Source organism: Alosa sapidissima, chromosome 12 (assembly GCF_018492685.1).
Source record: "Alosa sapidissima isolate fAloSap1 chromosome 12, fAloSap1.pri, whole genome shotgun sequence".
Taxonomy (NCBI): domain Eukaryota; kingdom Metazoa; phylum Chordata; class Actinopteri; order Clupeiformes; family Clupeidae; genus Alosa; species Alosa sapidissima.
In genome coordinates, this window is record NC_055968.1 from 13,588,184 (window position 1) to 13,609,481 (window position 21,298).

At 45.6% G+C, this 21,298-nt stretch overlaps 1 protein-coding gene across 3 annotated transcripts in view; it reads left to right on the forward strand.

The window, feature by feature from the left end:
• The window catches only part of nek1 (NIMA-related kinase 1), a 33,858-nt gene extending 16,083 nt beyond the window's left edge, over positions 1-17,775 (forward strand). For all 3 annotated transcript variants that reach the window (XM_042056297.1, XM_042056300.1, XM_042056298.1), the window contains 16 exons: positions 910-987; positions 1,226-1,321; positions 1,495-1,662; positions 3,065-3,127; positions 3,841-4,117; positions 4,446-4,577; positions 5,216-5,389; positions 6,337-6,537; positions 6,872-6,971; positions 7,549-7,628; positions 8,369-8,586; positions 13,220-13,377; positions 13,579-13,988; positions 14,700-14,833; positions 15,786-15,918; positions 16,845-17,775. In XM_042056297.1, the coding sequence (XP_041912231.1) occupies positions 910-987; positions 1,226-1,321; positions 1,495-1,662; positions 3,065-3,127; positions 3,841-4,117; positions 4,446-4,577; positions 5,216-5,389; positions 6,337-6,537; positions 6,872-6,971; positions 7,549-7,628; positions 8,369-8,586; positions 13,220-13,377; positions 13,579-13,988; positions 14,700-14,833; positions 15,786-15,918; positions 16,845-16,858 (2,436 nt within the window). In that variant the 3' untranslated portion in view covers positions 16,859-17,775. The remainder of the gene's footprint in view (positions 1-909; positions 988-1,225; positions 1,322-1,494; positions 1,663-3,064; positions 3,128-3,840; positions 4,118-4,445; positions 4,578-5,215; positions 5,390-6,336; positions 6,538-6,871; positions 6,972-7,548; positions 7,629-8,368; positions 8,587-13,219; positions 13,378-13,578; positions 13,989-14,699; positions 14,834-15,785; positions 15,919-16,844) is intronic.
• The last annotated feature ends 3,523 nt before the right edge of the window (positions 17,776-21,298 follow it).

Below are 21,298 nucleotides of genomic sequence, written 5' to 3' on the forward strand. Positions count from 1 at the left end.
ATGTGTTGAAAGTAGGAAGGGCTGTTGGCATCCTGTAGGCAGGCCACAAGGGCCATGTCATCTGCATATTTGATTAGATGTATAGAGTCATTGTTGTTGTAATTGACCTCATTGGTATATATGGAGAACAGAAGGGGGGACAAGACGCACCCTTGTGGGACACCGGTGTTTAGGACAAGACAGTCAGAGATGGTATTGTTCATACGGACACGCTGGGGCCTTTCCCTCAGAAACTCCCTAATCCATAGAATGAGACTATGGCTGACCTTCAGGGCACTTAGGCGTCCCAGCAGAAGATGCGGCTGAACAGTATTGAATGCAGAGGAGAAGTCCATAAAAAGTACACAGGTGAATGTTTTGGCCTTGTCTAGGTGACTGTGAATTTTTTTTGAAGAGTGAGAGTGGCATCCTCCACACTTCGATCAGCGTTATAAGCAAACTGCATGGGGTCCACATGCTCAGATGTTTGCAGTTTTAGTTCTCTGCACACTAGACGCTCCAAGCACTTGCATAATAAAGAGGTGAGGGATAATGGGATAATGGTCGCCATTTTCCAGGCCTGAGGAACAAAACTGGTGCTGAGGAACAGCTAGAATAGCTGGGTGAAGATTGGACCCAGTTGAGTGGCACACTCTTTCAGTACCCTTCCCTTGAGGCCATCTGGTCCAGGGGCCTTGCGGGGGTCAACACGCTGGAGGCCATCTGGTCCAGGGGCCTTGCGGGGGTCAACACGCTGGAGGACTGAAGTCACATCCCTTTCCCTTAGAGTCACAGGCATAGCTCTCATCCCCTCACAGGCAAAATCACATTTGTCACTGAAGTCATATTTATCAAACCTAGAGTAAAAAACATTCACATCACAGTGGTTTGGCGACTTGTTGACGATGTTCTGCTTTATGTTTTTCTCAGTATGATAGTGATGGCTCTGACAGTCATGAGTCCAGTGAGGAGGCAGAGCTAAGAAAAAAGAAGATCGAGGCGCTAAAGGTGAGCACGCCAGAGCAGAACTGATAACACGCCATTATACTATGAAGGGCATTGTTGTTTTAAATAGTGAAATTGTATTTAATTTGAACATTCTGAACTTGCCCTTCAGTATACAAACTTAAATCAGAGTGCACTTGCATTTTAGGTTTGCGTTCAACAAGTGCTTTGGTGACTTTTGTGGGAGATACAGTAGTCATCAGGACTGGTTGAGTAAGAGGTCTGCTTGTGTGTGTGACAGGCCCAGGCGAACGCACGGGCAGCAGTGTTGAAGGAACAGCTGGAGAAAAAGAGGAGGGAAGCGTACGAGAGGGAGAAGAAAGCCTGGGAGGACCATGTAAGAGGCTCTTCTGGCTTTCTGCTTTTGTCCCCTTTGTCTTGTTGTCTTCTGTCTCCTCTCCTCTCCTCTCCTCTCCTCTCCTCTCCTCTCCTCTCCTCTCCTCTCCTCTCCTCTCCTCTCCTCTCCTTGACATAGATGACTGCCCCTGTCCTCTTCCTTTCTCTCCCCAGCTTGCTGTTCGAGGGGTGAAGATGGGTGGCGGAGCCCCTTCTCCTGTAGCTCCGTCTCCTCTCCCTGACGCCCCTCCCCAACCGGCACCCACCCTCCCTGCCTCCCCCTCCCCCAAACCCTCCGCCCCGGCCATCTCCATGACGGCTGCGCTGAAGGATGTCGGAGCGGTCAGTCCCGGCTACCGATCACACACCTCTGTCCTGCCCCCATGTGTTCCTCTTGACCAGAGCTGAGATAACCTAGTCTGTAGGATGCTGGCACTGTACACAATAGCCTCGATCGTCAAACCTTGTCAGTAGCTTGCTCAGGGTCCCAACACTTACCAACTGTCCCCCTACCAGCTCCTCTAACCCAGTATTGCAAGGATTCGTTGTACCGTCACGTTTGGTTAATCTATTATTCATGGTGCTGTTTTGAAGAATATTTCTGGTTAAAAAATGCTATTTGGGAAGCGTTTAGCTTTCCGCCCCTAGCTAATCCACTGTTTGCGATTTGGGACTATAGCGTATACCAGAGGGGTATTCCAGAAAGCAGGTTTACTGGCTTAACTGGGTATGTTAACCCAGAGTTAGCGGTAAACCGGGGATTTCAGTTCCAGAAACCTCAAAAATGATCAGGCTATGTAAGTAACTATGGTAACATAGGCTCTAAACTTAACCTGGTAGGGGGTAGGTTTTGTTCAGGTTATGTTCAATTATGTTCGGTTATTTCAGTGCATGTTCAATCAGGCCGCTATTTTTACAGTTGTCACACAATGGCGTTTCATTTTGACGAAGGTCCGATTGACAAAGAAGCACAAAATCATGTAATATTCATCCCTGCAATTCACCGTGAGAGGGCGATAAGACCACAACATCACATGATGGCCTATCTATTCTTTTCCAAATGAGTTTTTCAAGAGGGCTAGAGTTTTTCAGCTGAATCCTAAATATAGGCTAGCCTACTTGAAAAGCATTCTCCATCCCTACATTACGCATGGTGGATTAGAATAGAATAAAATTAATCTTTAATGTAGGCTAGCTAGCCTACACCATAGACATTTGTGTTTGGCTCACCAGACAGATGGACAAACAACATCTCAGACACATTGATATAATTAAAACAAGTACAGTACAAAAAAGGGGAAACGTAGCCTATAGAAACTTAATAAATAAGTTTAAATATAGCTGTACAGCTCAGCCAGGTATGCATGTTGTTACTAAGTTTGGTTAAGAATGCTGATGGCATTTGGGATAAAATATTTTTGTAGTGTTGGAGACGCAGAGCATATCGGGTCGGTCGATGCGTGTTTGCCTTGCGCTAAAGCAGTTCCTGCGCCATATACCATATTCAGCAAGCCATAACTTCATATATTCATAATATTCATCTGTGGGCCAAATAACTTTGGCTTCATTCATAGTTTTGATGCCTTCAGTGAGAATCTACAATGTAAATAGTCATGAAAATAAAGAAAACTCATTGAAATGAGAAGGTGTGTCCAAACTTTTGGCCTGTACTGTACATTTATACCATGTATAGATTTAGAAGCCAAAACTTCTGTATTAAATTGTTTGTTTCATCCACTTGCAGTTGGCATCTGGCCAGAGCACTCCAGTGAAAGAAGAGTCCCCCAAGACGGAGGCACCTGTCCAGGTGGAGTATTTCACATGATTGTGGAGTCTGTTCTTTGCACCACTTTAATGCCATATTATTCTTACATTTGCCAACATGCAAAGTTGAAGTCTAACTAAAGCTAATTTAATTTAATGTTAACGAGGCAAACAAACCTATTTAATTTAACAAGGCAAACAAATCCAAGGCAAACAAATCTATTTCGTAATTGTAATACCATGAGCAAGATCCTAAGCACAAACATTGGTGGGTCAGCTCAAAGCTCCCACACACCACACACAAATATCTAGTTGAACATGTGCAAAACACTGCTCACTTAGTTGATTCAGACTGGCTGCGTGGCCTGTCCGTTTTTATCTCGGCATCCATTTGAAAAAGTTAGAGCTTGCACACTACCTGCGTGACATGCGTGCATGCTAGAAATAGGATCGACGCCTATTTTTCATGCGACACTCAAGCGTGTTGGAAGCGTTTCCATTCAAAACAGAAAGTGAAAAGATGTTTTTCAGACACGTTTCCGGTGTGCAAAGACATAGAAAACGGCACGCAGCCAGCCGCCACGCAACCGACACCCAACAGACGTGCCACGCAGCCAGTCTGAATCAGCCTTTACGCTCCCACACACCACACAATTGCCAGTTGAACATGCAAGAGACACTTTGCTCATTGAGGGACTTTGCTCCTCAGTCATTTGAATTGGGGCCCTAAGTGTCCTCATGTGGTGATGTCCACAGAGTGAGAAGAGGGAGATCCTGCGGCGACTGAACGAGAGCTTGAAGGCGCTGTGCCAGCCGTCGGGAAAGAGCGAGGTAGCTGCGGCGCCAGCGATGGTGACGATGGAGGGGCCTGGTCCCCCCGCCATGCCGCAGCAGAACCAGCCAGTGGTGGCGGTGGTGGAGGAGGAGGAGAGGCCGGTCTCCGGGGGCGACCGCAAGAAGTGGGAGGCGGGAGCACCACCTGTCCTTCCTGTGGCACAGCAGACGTTAGAAGAGACTTGCCTGACCTCACCTGGTGAGACTAAATAAACACACACACACACACACACACACATACACACCTACGTATGCAAACACATACTCAAGTTCAACTTCCCTCTTTTTCTCTCTCACTGAATGTCACATGCACATACTGTGTCTGTAGCCAGGCCAAAAGCGATAGTTCAAGTAGAATTCAACAGCTGCTTGGTAGTAGGAAAGATCTTTTTGTCCAGACTCTAATTACAAACATTGTGATAATGACACATTATGATACCATGTCTCTATTTTGACATGGTAAGAGGCCTCAGATTTTGTCACCTAAAATGTAATTTGTCATGACAATGTTTTTTTCTCTTGCTCAGCGTCCCAGTGTGCCTCCCTTTCCCCTGATGAGAGACTGCCCTCTGCTGGTGACAGGCGGAAGTGGGAGATGGCGGCTCCTCCCCTTATCCCCGTGGCCCAACAGACTTTGGAGGAGACGAGCATCACACCAGGTCTGTCACGCCGGATAAAACTGACTCCCCTCTGTCAGCCGTTCTCTACACGAATAACCTAAAAGGAATATCATATCTATGTGGAGTTCCTACTGTATAAGATCTGCTCACATGTTCCTGAAGTTGAACTGACTGAGCATGGTGCTAACATGGGGTGCCCATACTGATGAAGATGTATATCTCTGCACAGTATTGCACTGTTAAGTTCTAAATAGCTAAATGTTAATGTTAGTCAGTGTGATATATATTGTGTGTGTGTGTGTGTGTGTGTCAGCCACTTGCTGACAGCAATACAAACCTGGGTTGTCATTGCAAATGTTCTTGTGTTTGGGAGTCTTGGACATGCCATGTACACAAACTTGTTTTGTGTGGACTAAGCAAGCCAAATACAAAAAGACTTACAAAACTCGACTCTGGTTTATCCATTTCGAGACAATGATGCTCCCCATTTCTCCCCATAACCACCCGTGCAGAAAGGATGACTAGCGTACTGTCTAACATTCTGTGTTTGATCAGCCCTGTCTAAATCTGTAACATGCTTCCATCAATGTTTGGATCTGTAATTCTTCCCCAGTGTTAAGATCCAAACAAAAGCATTCAAATGTGTGTGTGACACTTTTTTTCTTCTGTGTCTACAGAACAAACGGCAGGCGAGGTGATCCGTCTGGAGACATGGCAGGGGGTGGTAGGCCCGAAGAAAGCCTGGGGGCAAAGTCCAGACGCTCCAGTCCTGAAAGTGCTGAAAGAGCCAGACCTTCAGCCCCTCTCCCAGCTGTTGGGCAGCGCCAGCATCTGCGAGAAGCCAGTCACTGGTCAGTCAAGAGGCGTCACTATTCTATCTCTTAGAGCCGACTTACACCAGATCTGTGGCGTGTGGTTGCCGTCACTGATGTGGTGTGGTCGCGTGTGTGTGTTCACACCAGGAAGGTCTCTGATGCAGGGCTGCTCAAAAGCTGCTTCTGTCTTTTATTCCAATTGGAATAATGGCTCAATTGGAATAGATTGAGCCATTGTTTTGATCGGAATAAAACTGTCAATCTGATTTGAATTTTAATCGGAATGAAACTGGTGGTTATTCCGTTCTTATTCCGGTTGAACAGCCATGTATACGGTAAATCGGATTGCCCGCTGTTCCGATCAAAGATTCTAAACCACTTAAGAGCACCTGATCGGAGTAGAAAGCACAAATATTTAAATCAGAATAGTTTAAGTGGAATGACAAAAAATAGTATCCACCTATAGTATCTTTTTACGGGGCTGCTTCCAGCAAGCTTATTTTCTAGATCCCTTGGTGTTCCAGTGCGGCTTTAGCAGCGCATCTCACAGAGATAGTAGCGCAGGTATCGCAGCCATCTTGCAGACGCCACGCATCTGGTGTGAATCGGCCCTTACACTTTTTCAGTCTGGAGTGCCAATTGAAGGTGTAGCCAGCTACATTACGCTAATGCTGGAATATTTGTGAATGTTTGTGTAGAGACTTCTGAGCATAAGTATTCCACCAGTGTTTCTTCATCACAGTTTTATAACTTATGAAGATGAAGATCTGATCACATTTTAGGTCATACTTATTCTTATTTCTAGAAAACAAGAATGGGTTCAGCAACCTTCTAGGGAAGTTATACCTGCCGGCTTTTAACCTTTGAATTTGCATGTTTCTCAAGTCTAGAAAAATAAAATGTTTCTTTTCACAATCATGCCCTAACAGTTTTTTTTATTTAGAACTTGATTCTCTGTATTCTCTTACTGGTTGATTCGGCAGACAGCCTTAGACCAACAGTCGGGCCTTCCGCTGCCCAGGAAGTGACCAAACCAGCACCACACATACCGCCGAGCACATCTGCCACTGGTCCAAAAACTGAGGTGCCATTCCCATTGGAGGTCAAAGGTGAAAAGGAAGCACCACTTTCAGCGGAGGAGACTTTAGTACCCTTACCCCAGTCCACAGACATTGTAGGGGATGGTAAGACAGTATAGATATGGGCTTATCTATCTGTGCAAGTGTCTTGCATGCCATGGTAACAATTTATTCAAATGCATTGCATTAGCTCATTTAATGCAGATGCATGCACAGCTGGGGATCATTGTTGACTTCCTGCTTATTTGTCAAACTATGGTGGAGTTCTGCTGGGACACTGAGCATTCTCTTCCTCCTCTCTCTCTCTCACTCTCACACACACACACACTTTATTTCTTTCTGTCTTTCTTTCACTCTCTCTCTCTCTCTCTCTCTCTCTCTCTCTCTCTCTCTCTCTCTCTCTCTCTCTCCCCAATTCCCCTACTCTGCTATATATCAGATCAACTGGAGTCACTGGTCCTGGAGGAGAAGCCCATGCGGGCCATAAATCCCCAGGCCGAGGTGCTCCAAGCCTGGGGCCCAGATTCTTCGCCGGCTGGGTCAGTACCAGGGGACCTTCCTGGAAGGGGCTTATAGTACAGACTTCTGCTTTGGACACAGTGCTTATTGTAAAAAGCAGCTTCAGTTCATCAAACTGAAAAGTTGTCCTCTCAGCAAACTGCGCTAATACTTGGACCAAATAGTAGGGAGTGCGCAACTGATCTATCATAATATGCTGAAGGCAAACCAGCAGCCTCTAATGTAGATTAATGCCAGACCTATCTGCTGCTTTGTATAGTGATGACACAGCAGGTTTGTGGGAACTCTGCCACCATACATCTTATTCTTAGTTCTCTCTCTCACGACCAGCATAGTTTAAAGAGATCAGGAGATTTCTGCGCAGGATATTTGGAGCTTAACCCACGTCTGAGTAGCATGAGAAAAGGTGCAGAGAGTTGTGTGAATTTGAATTTTGTACTGGTCTGTGCTAACAGTATATCTCTCTTAAAAGTATGTAATTTTCTCATGCCGATTGATCAACAATTCTTTGGAAATCAATGATCAATGCAATATATTGTTTCCGTTTTGCAAGAAGATCGTTTGGAACTTTTCTGAGTTTGTGTTGTTCTCTTTTAGGCCACCAGGGGGCAAAATGGCTCCACACACAGAGAGGAGGGAACAGAAAGAGTGTGAGGAGAAGCCAACAGAGCCTGCAGGTGTGTAGTAGACAGAGATGGATTACTGGAATATACACACACACACACACACACACTCACACACACACACACACACACACACACCTTATTCTTAATTTGGTTCTGGTGATGACAGATCATTCTCCCCCTTTCTTTTCTCTGCTCTTCCATCTCGTTGCTCTTTCTTCAGTGGTCTTCTGTCGGACTTGCTCTCCCTCCCATAGGTTCACTCGCACACCGTCTCTCTCTCTTCCCTTGTATCCTCTCATTATCAATTCAGTTCAATTCAATAAGCTTTATTGACATGACAAAAAGGTTTCCACTGTGTCGAACACAGCTGCATAGAGTTTTAACAAAATATAAAAAATGCAAAAACATAGAATATCATGCATGATGGTAAACAAATATCTATGTGAACATACACAATGTCTTACACACACAGGCACACAGACACACACGTTGGTTATGAACATGCATACAGACAAAACAAAGTAAATTAAAAGTGACAAGATAGCCTAAGGATGTAGTTGTGGGGTGAGGATTGAAGGCTACTAATTAGGGGATGTTGGCTCTTACATTGTGGATTGAAGCCACAAAGCTTGCTGCCAATCTGCAGGTGTTAAAAGTTTTGACATTTGGAATGTTTGTTGAATGCTTCAGGGTAGTGATGTCCTTGAAGGGAGTGCTCATTGCAGTGTAGAAGTAAGTGCATTTCATCCTGTCACTCTCTCTCTCTCTCTCTCTCTCTCTCTCTGCTGCAGGCGTGCCTCCGTGCGAGGAGCCTCTCTTCCTGAGGCTGTGCAGCCCCGCTCACCGGCGCACCGTGGCCCTGGCCATGATGTCGGCACAGTCGTCCATGGAGGAGTCGTCGTCCTCGCTGGCGTCCCGCTCGCGCTCCGTCTCCCCCATGCGCTCCAAGCACCACGACTCGCTTCTTATTGGCCTCTCCACCGGCCTCTTCGATGCCAACAACCCCAAGGTGAGAAGGGGAGGGTCAGCGGGGGCTGGGTCGGCCTTGACGTTTTGGTCCTGACCTCACAGGCCTGTGGTCCAGCTGTTGGCTCTTCTCCTCTCATTTTTCTCTAAAGATATTGGAGTTTTGCCGATATGTAATGGGATTTTTGCAGATATTTTTCAAACCCATTTTGCCTGATGCTAATGTATGTACACATCTTTGTCATATCACTGAAGAGAACACCTGGCCTTACAGTTCTCCTCTGTACTAGAATGGACATTTTCCTCGTATTGTGATGGACTATTAGACATTTACTCAATTTGGACTGCATGTAAAATATTCCACATTTATCAAGTTTGAGGCTCCCCTAGGACTTCATTGGCCAGACACATGGGGAGAAATGTTCACATCTGCAGATGATTACGTTTATGGAAGGCTGATGCCGATGTGCTGCTGATATTATCTTCATCCACCACTCTACTCCTCTGCGTATGTGCGGTCATGTGTGATTGTGTATGTATGTGCGCCTGCGTGCGTATGTGTATAAATGTGTGTGTGTGTGTGTGTGTGCGGACACATGCTGACATCCCTTGCTTTTTTCCTAATCTGTCAGTCATAGAGTTAGAGTCCATACCAAACTCTTATTGAGACGACATTGGAGGGGTGACTATCAGTTTGGATGCCTTGTGGATCCAGACATGACGGTATTACAAGTGAACCAGGAGAAGACACATTTGCTCAGACATGGATCACAGCAATAGCTCATTCTAATGCCTTTAGCAATTTTGTTCCAGTTTTCGCAGTAGAGAATTTTTATGTAAGCACCTTAATAAAGAAAAATATTCGTAATGTAGCAGAATTAATGTTGTTCCCCATAAGCGTTGTCTTCCAAAAGGCCTCACATGCCCTGAATTATTTGTCCGTAAGTAAACCTAAAACGGATGCCACTGTGCAGATGGAGTATTGCTATAATGATGATGATCATCATTAGAATCACATTACCGGGGACCCCAAGCTGTCTGATCTCTCTGCTGTCAGCAGAATGAATGTGCTAACTTTGAGGGTTCATCCCCCCCCCCCCTCCCTCATCATCAAAAAGTTTGAAAGACATAGCCTAGAAATCTAGACATACCCTAGCGGTAGCAAATGTAATTTGCAGCCAGGATAGTCTAGCAACTCTCCGTTGGCTTGCGAGCTGGAAAAATTAAACTTTGATCAGGCCAATCACATTGTGTATGGAGTCGGTAGGCGGGCTTAACATAATGATGACATAGTTGCGACGGTTCGGCGTGAATTCCCTGCTACTTGAAAACAAAGAAGATGGATGCTGCTGCTGGCGAACAGCGCGACATGAGTTAAGCTTTTTTTAAGTTGGCAAAGTTAAGTTGGCTCCCAGCATGCTACTGAAATTGTGTTGAAACCCAAAGCCTGGCACACCAGGGACACATATTTAAACAGGATGGGGTTGATGCTCTGATCCTGCTAGTGTTGCATTGATGATGCTACATTGATGAGTGTTGTGTTGCAGTAAGGTGATAATGTTGGTTGGCTATTTTGTAGGTATTGGTTATTAAAGCTAGTGCTGATGTGTGTGAATTCATTTTTTAAAGTATATTTATTGTTTTGGCTTTTGCCTTTATGTGTATATGACCGTCAAGTATGAGAGGAGGCAAGGGGGAAAGAGTGATGTAGGATGTGATTGGGAAATGACGACGGGTCATAATCAAACCTGGGCCCCCGTGGGCACTTGGATCCATATGTGGTCAGTTTTGCTGCCGCTTGTACCACAACTCCCCCGATGTGTATTAATTCTTTACTTTGAGCATCAGGTGCCTTTTTTCATCTGATGTTGCAGAGTGTGGAATATGAAATCACTTTGTTTGCTAGAAAAGATACAGAGTGAAGTATATGTAGGCTCTGAAATTGATCTGAGATATCTTTAACATGGACATGAGTCTCCAAGGCCTCGTTGAACAGCATAGATGTTCCCATCATAGATGTGGAAGTGTGGAATGGATATTGGAGTGTTAACCCTAAGTCAGGGACTAGCCCTCCAAGTTGTTAGCCTGGAGGACCAGACCCAATCTGAAAGATTAAGGGTCTGGCCACGAATAACGTAATGGCCCAACTCGAGGGGCAGCACCAAGCACGCATTTGAAAATCTCACTGCACGCAATTGGATAACACTATATGATCAATGTTAACTGACTGATTCCGGACTTCGATGCAATTGGATAACACTACGTCTGTCATCTGTTTAGCTCGCCTCTGGCCCGCCTATATCAGATACACAGATATGATTGGTTCCCTGCGATGCAAGGGGCAAAAGTTACATGCATCATTACTCATTGCCAGAGTCTCTCGCTGAGCAAATGCGGGAACTCTGGATTCCCAGGGTACCAAGTTGTCAGTTAAAGAACAGAAAGATGCTGTTGGAACAGAGAGAGAGAGCGATGGAGAGAGGAGCCATGTGTGAGTCGGTTTCTTGCTCCCCTGATGCTATCTGATATTAGTTTGATGAGGTTTTTCATGTCACTGTTCAAAGATAGTTGACAAACACATATGGTGGATAACACTGTGGGGGTACATACAAAAAGGTCTTTGAAGTATTTTTAAATGATATAGCGGTAAATGTGTTGGTTAGGCCTGAGAGGAATCATTTTGTTTTTGATTTGTTTTATCCATTACCTTACAGCTCGTCATTTGGCAGACAATTTTATCCGAAGCGACTTAAAATTGAGCAGCAGTGGTGCTGGAACCATGACATGGTCTTTTACTTGAATGTCAGCTCAAAAGACACCAGTGTCCACAAGGCTTCAGAAAGGAAATAAAATCTCCCCTGTGCGGCACGGCAAAATTCCAGTTCACTAACTACTGGTGCAGCCACTGAGATGGAAAAGAACATAACCTTTTAGAACACGCCGGCTCTCCTGGCATTTCAGTGCCTTGCAGATCTCGACTGGCATCCCCACAGGACCTTCTCTCTCTCTCTCTCTCTCTCTCTCTCTCTCTCTCTTTCTTTCTTTCTTTCTTTCTTTCTTTCTTTCTTTCTTTCTTTCTCTCTCTCTCTCTCTCTCCTTCCCTCTCTCTCTCTCCTTCCCTCTCTCTCTCTCTCTCCTTCCCTCCCTCCCTCCCTCCCTGGTGGTAGATGGTCACCCCAGATGGGTGCTGGGGGTCCGGGGTGCTGCTTATTTATAGCACTCTCATTTAGCCCTTTATTAATGAGGGGACATGGAGTGCAGCCAGGGCCATCCATCACATGACCTCCAGCGCGGCCTGACGGGATGGCAAGGACTCGTACCTTCTCCTGCATCTTTAATAACGCCAGACCATGTGCTGGCTGAAGAGGAGGAGGAGGAGGAGGAGGAGGAGCGGTAGAAGACCAGGGCCAAGGAAAGTGGGACTAGGAATAGAAGAAGGGGTGGTGATGAAGGAGAGAGAGACGTGTGTGTGTGTGTGTGTGGCGGGGGGGGGGGGGGGGGGGGGGGGGTTGATGAATGGTGTGTGTGTATGAGGGGGTGAATGTTGAATGTGTGTGTGTGTGTGTAGGAGGAAAGTAGATGAATTTGTGTGTGTTGGATAGACTGAGGGTGTTGTATAGTCTGCAGTGCATTGGATTCCTCTGACTGGAGCGTTATTAATGCAATTTTTCCACATCCTTGATGTGTCGCCATACCAGAGGCCATTCCAAAGGCATTTCTCTCTTTCTCTTTCTCACACACACACACACACTCACACTCTTACACTCGCACTCCCATGCATACAACACACACAGACTCACACACTCGCACTCCCATGCATACAACACACACACACACACATTTATATGCATCAGTGCTTCTCTCGCCCACACTTGTCCTGCCACATACTGTATGTAACACACACTCCCTCCTCTCCCCACTGGACTGTTCGTCACATGTTTTTCCCTTTTCCACCCGTCTCTGGTCTCATTCTTTCACATGCACATCCTGACTCAGTCAGCCTCCAAATCCTACGACACACACACACACACGATCAGAATTTAGTATTCGCTCCCATTTCCACTGTATCCCTCAGTCTGTCTCTGTTAAAACTAAAGTTATGGCCAGAGAAGTGCTTTGGCGTTTTGTGACAGCCTTTTACCCTCTGTCCTTGTTGTAAGGTCAGAGATAATTGTTGCCATGGATAAGGACCATAAATACTCCTGCCATGCACAGACTCGGATGAATAGTATTCTGATGAGCTATCTTAGTAATGAGTGTTTGGGTGATCTGGGGATTGATGTTTCACATGCCAAAGTCAGACAAGGCTTCAGTGCACCATGACGGCTTGCATCTGGCTACTTATTTAACATTTTTGGTACATCTGTTTGGTATTACATGCAGATGGAATTTTCCCATGCAGGTCTTTACAGCTCTTTACTTAGATTTTTTTTTTTTTTCGAGACATGATGTTGAAATATATGTTGTTTTATACAGTCACTTGGCAATCCAAAAATATGTTTCTGTTTTTATGTGTCTGATGTTGCATGGTCTATTGTCTCCAGTTTGTTTCCAGACATGATCTCATTACTTGCATGTGTGTTTTGCAGCCATTTTGAAAGCTAAAATAAGTGTTTATGTTTTTGAGGTGTTCTTTACATGGCTTGTCTGATGATGGGTGTGTTTTTCGTGGTCAGATGCTGCGGACATGCTCGCTGCCGGACCTCAGCAAGCTCTTCAAGAGCGCGGACCCGGACGTCACCGAAGGCAACGGCCCCGTTGCCCCTGACAACAACTTGGAGATCGAGGACCTGGAGGAAAATGGCAAAGGGGATGAGCCGTCTGAACCTGAGGAGTATGATTCATCCAGCATGTTTACTGTCTGCAGACATATTTACTCCTCAGCATAGTGATTAGAGGGGTCGTGCCATATGCAGATGTGATTAGACTCAAATATAGAGATACATGGTTGCTGATGATATTTCCTGTGCGTGTATGTGTTTGTGCGTGTGTGTGTGTGTGTGTGTGTGTGTGTGTGTGTGTGTGTGTGTTCCAGTGCCTATGAGGATGAGGAGGATGACTTGCGGGAGCTGCGTGCCTCCATGGAGAGACTTCTGCAGGACGCCAACAGCGAGGAAGAGGAGGATGAGGGGGGGGATGAAGAGGATGAGGTGGAGGACATGTCGAACGGTAGTCCGGGTGAGGACGAAGACTGCTATAACGGGGTGGAAGAGCGAGGGGTTGCAGAGAAGCCTGGCCTGCAACGAAGCCCTGAGGAAGATGATGGTGTGGACGGAGGTTTCAATGGGGTGGCAGGCGAGGAAGAGGAGGAAGGCGCCTCCAGCAGCAGCAGCAGCAGCAGCAGCCCTGATGAAGAGCCTGCCGGGCCACTCGCCAACGGAGTCGGGGAGGGGGAGGAAGAGCATCACAGCAGCGAGGACCAGCTGAATGAAGAGTGGCAGTCGGGTACGGTGCTACACAGAGTTGCCCAGTCACATCACAGCATGCAGATGTTGACCTGCCATGGCATCACAGATGGCTCATTTGTCACGTGCATGTGAATGTATGAGATGTGCAGAGAATGCCTGTGCTTCTGGTAGTTTGAGCATCCTAGTGTAGTGTGTGTGTGTGTGTGTGTGTGTGTGTGTGTGTGTGTGTGTGTGTGTTTGTAAATGCCAATGTGTACCCCTGAGAATGACCGGACGCAAACCCACTATCGAGCCAAGACAAGGCGATATTCCAGCCTACAGATTATAATGGCCAAGGCTTCACGTTGCCAGAATCAAAACATATATTTTCCTCCCCATTATCAGGCTGATAGCCCATCTGTGTGGTCCTAAATCCTGCCCACAAGACCACCTCGATGTGAACGTCATACCCAGATTAAGCGAGAGAAGTTCAAGCATAGTATCAAAAGTTGCTGCTGTTGTCTTTTTCCCAGTGGAATATTAACGTCCAAGATAACATGGAAATAACAAATAACAACCTGCTTCAAAGTCCTACGGAGGCACGATTACACTCCATAAGTGATTATGGGGAAGCGATTCACCTTCACACGCCTTAAATTGGCCGGCTTTGGTCCGACAGTGGGGAAGCGGTTACTGTTTTTTGCCAATGTTTGAAGTGTGTAATGACTCATGGGTGTGTGTGTCGGTGCGTGTGTGTGTGTGTGCTTAGATGACAGTGGGGAGGATGAGGTGGATGACATGGAGCCTCAGGACAGCATCTTCAGCCGTCTGGAGGAGTTGCGCTTCCAACTGGAGCAGGAGATGGGCTTTGAGAGCTTCATCGAGGCCTACAACAAGATCAAGGTAGTGCCTCCTCCATCAACCACACTCACGCACACACACACTGCAGCAAGCTTTGGGCCAGGGGGCCTAAAACAAGGTCAAACTAGGGTGACCTCCATCAATCACACACATACACACACACACACACACACACACACACACAACAGCAAGTTTTGGGCCAGGGGGCCTACGACAAGATCAAGGTGGGGTGACCTCCATCAACCACACACATACCAGATACGTACACACACAGATGCTGCAGCAAGCTTTGGGGCCTACAACAAGCTCAAGGTGGGGTGACCTCCATCAACCACACACACACACACACACACACACACACACACACACACACACGCACGCTGCAGCAAGCTGTCCAACCCTCTCTAATACATTGCCATTTACTCTGGCCTACTATATTCCCCCTGATTCAGCACATTGGGGCCTTTTGGGGATGTGTGAATGTTAGAGCCAGGTGTAAGATTTGGGTTGTCCTGTAGCTGAAGACTACTGGAATGGAGATGTTAGATAGAAGTATTAGGCTAGTGTGTGTGTGTGTGTCTGTCTGTGTGTGTTTATGTCTGTGTGTAGGCTATGTGTCAACGTTGGGCTGTGGCAGGATTTCTGCTATGTGTTCATAATCTAGAGCATCTACCTCCATGATTGCGCACACACACACACACACACATACACACACACAGAGTTGATGAATTATCTGAGACAAGCTGTTCAGGTCTGTGGTCAGGGAATTGCTGCTTTCCCAATGGGCAGCAACCCTGTTTTTCTCCATATGGTGAGCTTGTCCGTCCTGTGATGTAATGCCCATATGTGGTACCTGTTTAATGTTCCACATATGGCCAGTGCATATTCTAAATCTTCTATTTTATTGATATGTGTTATTATAATCATTTATTTTCTACTTCTGCTGATGCAAATGGTCAGTGTAATCTGATGTCTGCTCTTTTGCTGCCTGCAGGCTATTCACGAAGATGAGGATGAAAACATAGACATGGGCCCCAGCATGTTGCAAAGCATCCTGGGAACAGAACACCAGCACCTCTATCCCAAGATCCTTCACCTGGTCATGGCTGACGGAGCATACCAAGAAGGTAACATGCATCACACACGAGTTCACCTGGAAGTGGAGATGACACTGGCATACTCGACATCCACGTGTTAAGGTCTCACCACAGAACTAAAGCATTTCAGAATCAGAATGTTTTTTCGGTGTACACCATCTGTTGTGAGGCACGAGTATTTCCAGTTTCTTTATGTACTTCTATATGTGAAATATTCATTTATTTTGGGTGGGGGTCTGGTCCCTCATACTCTGTTTTCAGCCAGAAGATTGCTCTACTCTTTACCTGTGATTTACACACACACACACACACACAGGTACACCTCACACACATACACCTCTTTCAAACCACCTGGATGCTTTCCATATTACTGACACAAGTGAAGCCTGCCTGTGACTTGTGTGAGTGTGTGAACAACGTCTCTGGGTCAGGTTCTCATACACACACAGCGACACACATCAGCACACCCCAAGGCTCCCAAGCAGCCCTCAACCCCATGCCTTTGTGTCCTGTACCCGGCGTTAATATTGCTTTCAGATGGTGTGGAGAGACCACTGGAGGCTCGGTCCGCTATGTGAAGGTGTTGATGGGTGTAGTTGGTCGAGGGCCAGACGTCTAGGGCAAGGGGTGGACTCAGAACCCCGAGTCAGGGGTGGGATAATCCTTATTATGGCTCCGAGTGTCTCCCAGTCAAGGCTGGGGAGGGGAGATCTAATCTTAGTTCTCTCTCTCTCTGAAAGTCTGTATCTGCTCTGAGTACGGTTCCAAGAGTCTGACTTCTAACACGGGATTCCTTCTTTTTTTTTCTCGCACTCTTTTATTCTCTCTCACTCTCTTTTCTCTACCACTCTCATACTCTCTCTTCTTCATTCCTTCTCTGTTCTCCCATCTCTCTCTTCTTCTCTCCCTCTCCCCCTCTCCCTCCCTCTATTTTTCTCTCTCTCTCTCCGTCGCAGATAATGATGAATAGAAGCTATTCATCCACCCGGGCTGGCAGCTTCAGACAATCTGTTGGCAGACTGATGTCTTCCCAGGATGCACTTGAGGGGTTGTCTGCACATTATGGGATGGGATGGGATGGGATGGGGGACATGTTGAGAGCAGTGTTGGGTGGGGGGGGGGGGAGGGGGGCTTGGTTAGACCTCTAATAGAGGTGTAGGTCTCAGGCACGTATGCATGGAGAATGCAGCGATAGTTCACTTGAAGACTGAGTCTCTCCTTCCACACTTTAGTGATCGGCGCACTGTTTTTGTATGTAGTATAACATGTATATGGATGAGAGGACAGTAAAGTAATGTGGTGGTACTTAACCAAAGTCTAATAAGTTCTTACGTGGGTAACTGTCGACAGCGCAGCAGTGTTCCTTCTTTTCTGAAGTCCCGGGGGCCTGCCAGGTCGAATGTCATAGGTCGAAGGTGAATTTACACCTTGCAGATTGGGGAGGGGGTGGGGGGCTTCTTCACAACACAGATCTCACATGCTTGACCTTTCTCTGGGGCCACAGGCTAGTCCTATATCAGGACACACCAGTGCCGTCTCCTTACCAACCAGCTCAACCTCGTTTTCTGTACTTCTTTATGTCCCAGGTCAATTTTTACAAAGCTTAGTCAAATGCAGTTCTCGGATTTCTTACAAGCGCCGCACTAATAAACACTACCGATTTGAATGTTTACATGGTGAATGGCGGTTAGGTAGGAGTTACGGGTTGTTATGGTAGCAAAGAATTTGCAATATAAGGGAATTCTGCTGTTAATGGGTTGTGTCCGGATGTATGTTGATTGTACAGAGAGTTGTAAGGAATATTAAATCGGCTATCACAGTATGTTGCTCTTTGATAATAAAGCAGAACATATGTATCTTTTTAATAATAAATAAACGCTTACATTTTCTAAACGTGTGTGTTTGTATGTGTGTGTGTTCCAGTAGGTCTTTGATGTTAAAGCACAGAATTAGATAAAGCCTTTAACTAACAGCTGTCTGGTTTCAGCTGTTTGGATTTCCTTGAGTCATGTCTGGATAGGTGGGTCCTTGATTCAAGGTTCTCTCTGATTGGTAAAGTTGAACTGTCTGTCAGCAACAGGTGTGCTGTAGCCACACCCATCAGCAGAAGACACTGCCTGGGACTTCCCCTAACCACCAGCCAACTCTAGCGTGACCTCACATTCTCAGACAACCACAAATAACGTGCATGTGTCAGCTTTGGACAAGTGTGTGTGTGTGTGTGTGTGTGTGTGTGTTGCACACCTGGTTTGGCCTGTGTCTTTTTTTTTTTCCTTGAACACCCAGCCTACAATCATCTGAGGGTGGTTGTGTAAAAACTGTTTATCCTTTTCACAATCTGGAAATGAAGCAGAAAAAAGGAATCGTCTACAGGGTTCACTTCTTACAGTCGGTACACTTGAGTAATACATGCAGAAGGAAGGCGGGGGGAACAAGTCATGTGTACAGCATAGAGCAGCAGGACTGCTCATCTTGATCCAAAGTCTCTTTTCCCCTAAAACCTGCTTGTCAAAAAAACGTGAAAAGAAATTCAAATGTTCAACATCATTAAATAAATCCAGTATCAGTGGGTTTTTTTTTTTTTAAAAAAATGAATATTCCAGCAAAATAATTCATCATCAGCTATTTTTTGCAACCACTCTATATACAGTCATTGGTTGCAACTCATGAACTTCAATTTCGTACGTACAATATTTTTTGTCACCTTAGTCAAAATATTTATTATTCATCCCATTTGTTTTTTTGTGATGCTTCTCATTTTCTGATCCCATTTCATGTTTCAGTGGCTCAGGCATAACAGTTTGAATTGTGCTCACGCTTGCACTCTCTCTCTCTTTCTCTCTCTCTCTGCTCTGCTCTGCTCATGTCAGCGGAGTGTAAACAAGCGTACCTGTTCATTGGTGAAATGAGCCAGAGAATAGGGGTGAAATCACAGAGGTGTGCAGGCCATGATGAAGATGAGACGTGACACGCCTGTGATTAATACTTAATGAGTAGAACTGGGTTTGTGTTTTTTTTTTTTTTTTTTTTTTTTTCGTTTTTTGTTTAATAAACAGACTGCAGATGTTAAAACACCTGGTTTCATCCACCCCCTCTCCCTCATCCCATCACAAATACATGAATTATTCATGTTTAAATTCATATGGTCCCTCTGAATTGCAGAGAGAGAGAGAGGCATGTAAAGGGACCTGTAAAGTTTATGCTCTGTTGTGTTTGCTCTTTGCCTTGTTCAGCAGGGTCATTTTCGCCATGAATCTGCAGCTGCGTTGCCGATATTATTAGACAAGTGAGTCATTACTACTGGAACTGTTCCTTTTCATCACAGGAAGCTGCGGGTCTGGGGTGGGTTGCAGTCACACATTTCCACAAATGCCATGTCTGCCTCGGGGTTGCTGGCCCCTTTTTGAATTTCTTCTCACTTTATTGCGAATACAGCCAAGATACATGTCCACTGACGTTTCTCTTATTGAAAATCGTGTTATTTCATCTGCAACATGAATTGAATGAACCCTGGTGAAGTGGCCTTTTTCAGGCAAGGGAGGACAATGGTATGCTATAAGGTGAGTACAGTGGCATAATTCCAAGGCTGACTCTAAATATCCCAAACAGTATAAGCACGTGGACCTGGAACACATGCCCTGAAAAGGATGCATTATCATGGGAAGATTTTGATCTAAATTGGCTCATTTTTCCCAGGTGCTGTTTTTTATTTATGGCTTCCCAGGGACGGAAATAATTGACTTCCCTCTTGGAATCTCCCCAAAGACTCTTCCCTCTGATAAGCCGCTCGTTCTTCCTTCCTCTCTCTCTATCTGTCTTTTTTTTCTTCTCTCCATCCTCAGCTTCTCTTTTGTGAGCTGCATAATTTCTCATATTTCAGGGAATGGAAACCCACTCGTTTATTAATTCACCTTCAACTCTTGGTTCTCCTGTATAATCTCGCGAGGCTACGCCTGTGGGTATTCTCCCAGGTTAGATTTCACATGGGGCAGGAGATTGAAATGCAAATCTGCAAAGGGCTAGCCACAGTCCCTTAGACCCAGCCCCCTATCCCTGGGCTATCTTTGCTCTAATTCCCTTTTGCACCAGTAGGTGTTTTACAACCACAACTTAATTAACCCCTGCTCTAGTTAGGTTCATTTATTACATGGCTTAGCATCCAATCCAGTTTACTGTCTGCGGCTTCTTTTCCAGACAATTCCTCTGGGACACGATGATAAAATGGTGCCATTTAAAAAAAGGAAAAGAAAAAAATCAGTAAATTTTAGTCACGCTCATCTTGTGTATTCTGCTAACACTGGGTTATTTGGCCTGTGTGTTCAAGGGATTTGCACAGCGAGTCCTGAGTAAATTGTCTCCCTGCCTTTAGACCATGTTTTAAAAATTGAGCTCTAACACGTTCTGGATGAGCATGATTTATGTGCCGTGGCATTTCAAGCCTAACACTGTTTTCGCCTAAGTGCATTTCTCATCCCACCTTTAAACTCTATTGGCAGTTAAGTTAATAAAGATTTGTTTAAAAAGGCTTCTCTTCCTTCATCTAAATAAGACGGGTCATATGTTCGAGGACTGTGGAGGAACTCTAACTGGTATGTCATTTCACTTAAACAAAAGTCTTTTTCTTTTCTTTTCTTCAAATCCTCAGTGCCGGCGTGTAAGTTAGCATCATATTTTGTCTCATAAATAATGCATGTCAGAGTAAAAAAAAAGAGAGCACTCCTAGTTAGTATAAATCTCTCATGGGTTGGATGTATTATAATGTTTCAGCCCTTTGGTTTATGTCTTCATTTCCCACAATTTATGTAGTGTTTGTGCTCCCCATTCCATACACACACACCCCTCCTGCCTTGTTCCTGTGGCATGTGCTGAGGAACAGGGAATGTCGTATTGTCTTGTGGCTTCTTTTTGAGGTTTTGAATGTCTGTTTGTCTGTCTGGCAGGCAGCTCCAGCTCCACCCTCATCTTGACTGAATGACCTAACCCTAGAGCAAACCGTGTAGACGGCCGGGTAGAAACATCGGCCCACGCTGTGACTGACTCTGTCTCTCCAGACGGACAGCCAGTGCTTGAATTTGCAAGCAGGTTTCTAGTGAGTCTGGTGGCAGTGCTTTGCGGCAGTGAGACTCTGGGGGCTTGCTGAATCCATCAACACCATTGTCAGGCCTTGTTTCTGCTTTCAGGGGGAAGATAGGATAGCATATGTCATGTCATCTCTCTCTCTGGCTCACCCTCGCTCTCTCCCCACTCAGTCTGGCTTTATAGGCAATAACACAGCTGTCACCTCAATCATGTATGTGGCCTTTTTGTGTTGGTGTGTGTGTGTGTGTGTGCCTGTCTGTCTAAATGTACGTGCCGTAAAATTGTAGGCCTCAAATACATAATGATCATAAAATGTGGCCCTGTATCTGTC